Source organism: Ptychodera flava, chromosome 3 (assembly GCF_041260155.1).
Source record: "Ptychodera flava strain L36383 chromosome 3, AS_Pfla_20210202, whole genome shotgun sequence".
Classification (NCBI taxonomy): domain Eukaryota; kingdom Metazoa; phylum Hemichordata; class Enteropneusta; family Ptychoderidae; genus Ptychodera; species Ptychodera flava.
The window spans coordinates 231,305-233,409 of NC_091930.1; the positions used below are offsets into that span (position 1 = coordinate 231,305).

The 2,105-nt window shown below is 38.8% G+C and overlaps 1 protein-coding gene across 1 annotated transcript; it reads left to right on the forward strand.

The window, feature by feature from the left end:
- Positions 1-401: 401 nt before the first annotated feature.
- On the forward strand, positions 402-1,454 carry LOC139130268 (uncharacterized). Its single transcript, XM_070696021.1, has one exon. The coding sequence runs from the start codon at positions 402-404 to the stop codon at positions 1,452-1,454; it is 1,053 nt and encodes a 350-aa protein (XP_070552122.1).
- Positions 1,455-2,105: the final 651 nt, after the last annotated feature.

Sequence of the window (2,105 nt, forward strand, 5' to 3'; positions counted from 1 at the left end):
CGCCACGGATGAACTAGTTTGAGTATAATAATGTTTATGCATGAATAAAATTACATTAGTTTGATGTTTTCTTCTCAACGGATAGCACCGTATCTATTGAAATATGCATACATTAACTAATACTTTACAACAACTAAAACATCTGACACACTACTCTTTTGGAAGACTCCCTATATATTTTAGATCAAATTGATTTTCGATCTACTTCAACTGATTCTCCTGACCGGCGAAGAACTATTTATGTCAGTATGCAATCGACGAAACTACATCGGGGCCTTGCATCAATATTTATTATTGCCAGTGTACTGCTATACGGATATAACAAAGGGCCGGAGCTGTTTCCTCGAGAAAAAATCCGAAACTCCAATCGAAATCAGCTGTTTAGAATCGACGGGAATCAAATGACTACAACTGATGAAGAAACGTTACTATCAAAAGGAGGAGACAGCAAAACAACGGTGACTGGAATTTCAACCAGCTCAACGGCAAACACATCAGAAAACAACCCCGGCACAAGTCACGAAAAACCAAACCGTGTTGGCCAACGCCAAAATTTTCCAAATAAAGATAACGAACAGCAGATAACAGAATCTCGCCTCAAGATTGGAAACCAAACTGTCAGCACAGGGACGAAGAGCATATCAAGGATACTTTCTCTTTCTAAGGACATTGCAGAAACGTATGGTTTCGTTACCCTGCAATTCCTCAATCGTGGCTACCTTAATATCACTAAGAGTTGGATCTGCAACGTGAAATGCATGGGGGTATTACCCAAGGTTTTATTCATAGCTACAGACCAAAATGCGCTAGACGGTCTTTCAAAGTTCAATCCAAAGGCCCAAGTAGTGCTCTTACCCTTTCAAACAATGTTCAAATTATCATGTGGTTTAGTTGCTTACTATCAATTCGTATTGCTACGCACTTGGATCATTCTCATTTTACTGCAGAGAGACATTCCATTGACTGTGATAGAATCTGACGCTGTATGGTTCGAAGACGTACTGCCTACCATTAAGGGTTTATCCGGCTATGATTTGGTGTCTACGTCCAACACCGTGTCGGGGAATGGCGTTTCGGCAGGGTTTATATACCTGAACACCACACAGGCGGCAAAGGGGGTTTGGTTGGATGTGTTTAAACAATTTCAAGGCTACATGGATACGCGAAGTGATGGTTCAGAAACGATGGGCGCTGAACACTCTGAAATGCAGATTCTTGCGAGAGTGTTGAGGAAGACTGCTGTGAATGTGAAAATGCTACCCCTTGAGAATTTCGTGTCTGGGTTATGGTACAAGAATGACACGTTGCGTGAGATGACCAAGCCCAAGGTTATCCAGATCAATTATATAGTTGGTGTAGATAGAAAGATTCGTAACGCAAAGCACTGGGGACATTGGTTTTTAACAGATGGAGGTGACTGCAAAGAAAATAACGAAATAATGAAATGTCAGTAGCTTTATATTCTTGTACGCTGTGAAAATATGTTTCGATATCGAAAAGTATGTCAACTCATGACTATTGTTGGCATTTGCATTGTCACAAGTTCTCGGAAAAGGTCTTCAAAAGGCTCTGTTAAAGCTTTTAATGTTTTTACAATGTAACTATCTTTGGTAGCTCCCCATAACCTCATTGGGAACAAATGTCATTCCTTATCTGATTAGATTTATAAATATATAGATGCTTCGGTTTCTTCGTCGACACATGTGAATCTCTACAGTAATGTACAGTTCTTTATTGCAGTACAAGGTCTCAGCCAATGTGAATTTATGTTCTACCAAGTTGTCAGTAGTGCATCTACCTGTATGATATTACATACAGGCACCTACCAAGTATTTATAAAAATGAAATTCTAGTTGTTATTTTTATCATCTATTGCAGCTTATTTTTACTCAACTACTTGTTAAAATATTTTACACTGATTGCACCTGTGCTTAAGTCGTCTGTCCTCCGTTGTGTTATCGGTCTATTCGATGTTGATGGCCAAATGAAGGGAGTAATCAAAACTCAGTTTAAAGGTTTTGTAACGTTACAGAATTTAATATTTATCCAGTAGCTAATTTTGAAACATTTTGCTTGCGAAGGCAGAATCTATTGCTTTGCTATTA

What these genes read in the sequence shown, in the direction of transcription:
- LOC139130268 (XM_070696021.1), top strand. Translation starts at nt 402, where the DNA reads ATGACTACAACTGATGAAGAAACGTTACTATCAAAAGGAGGAGACAGC.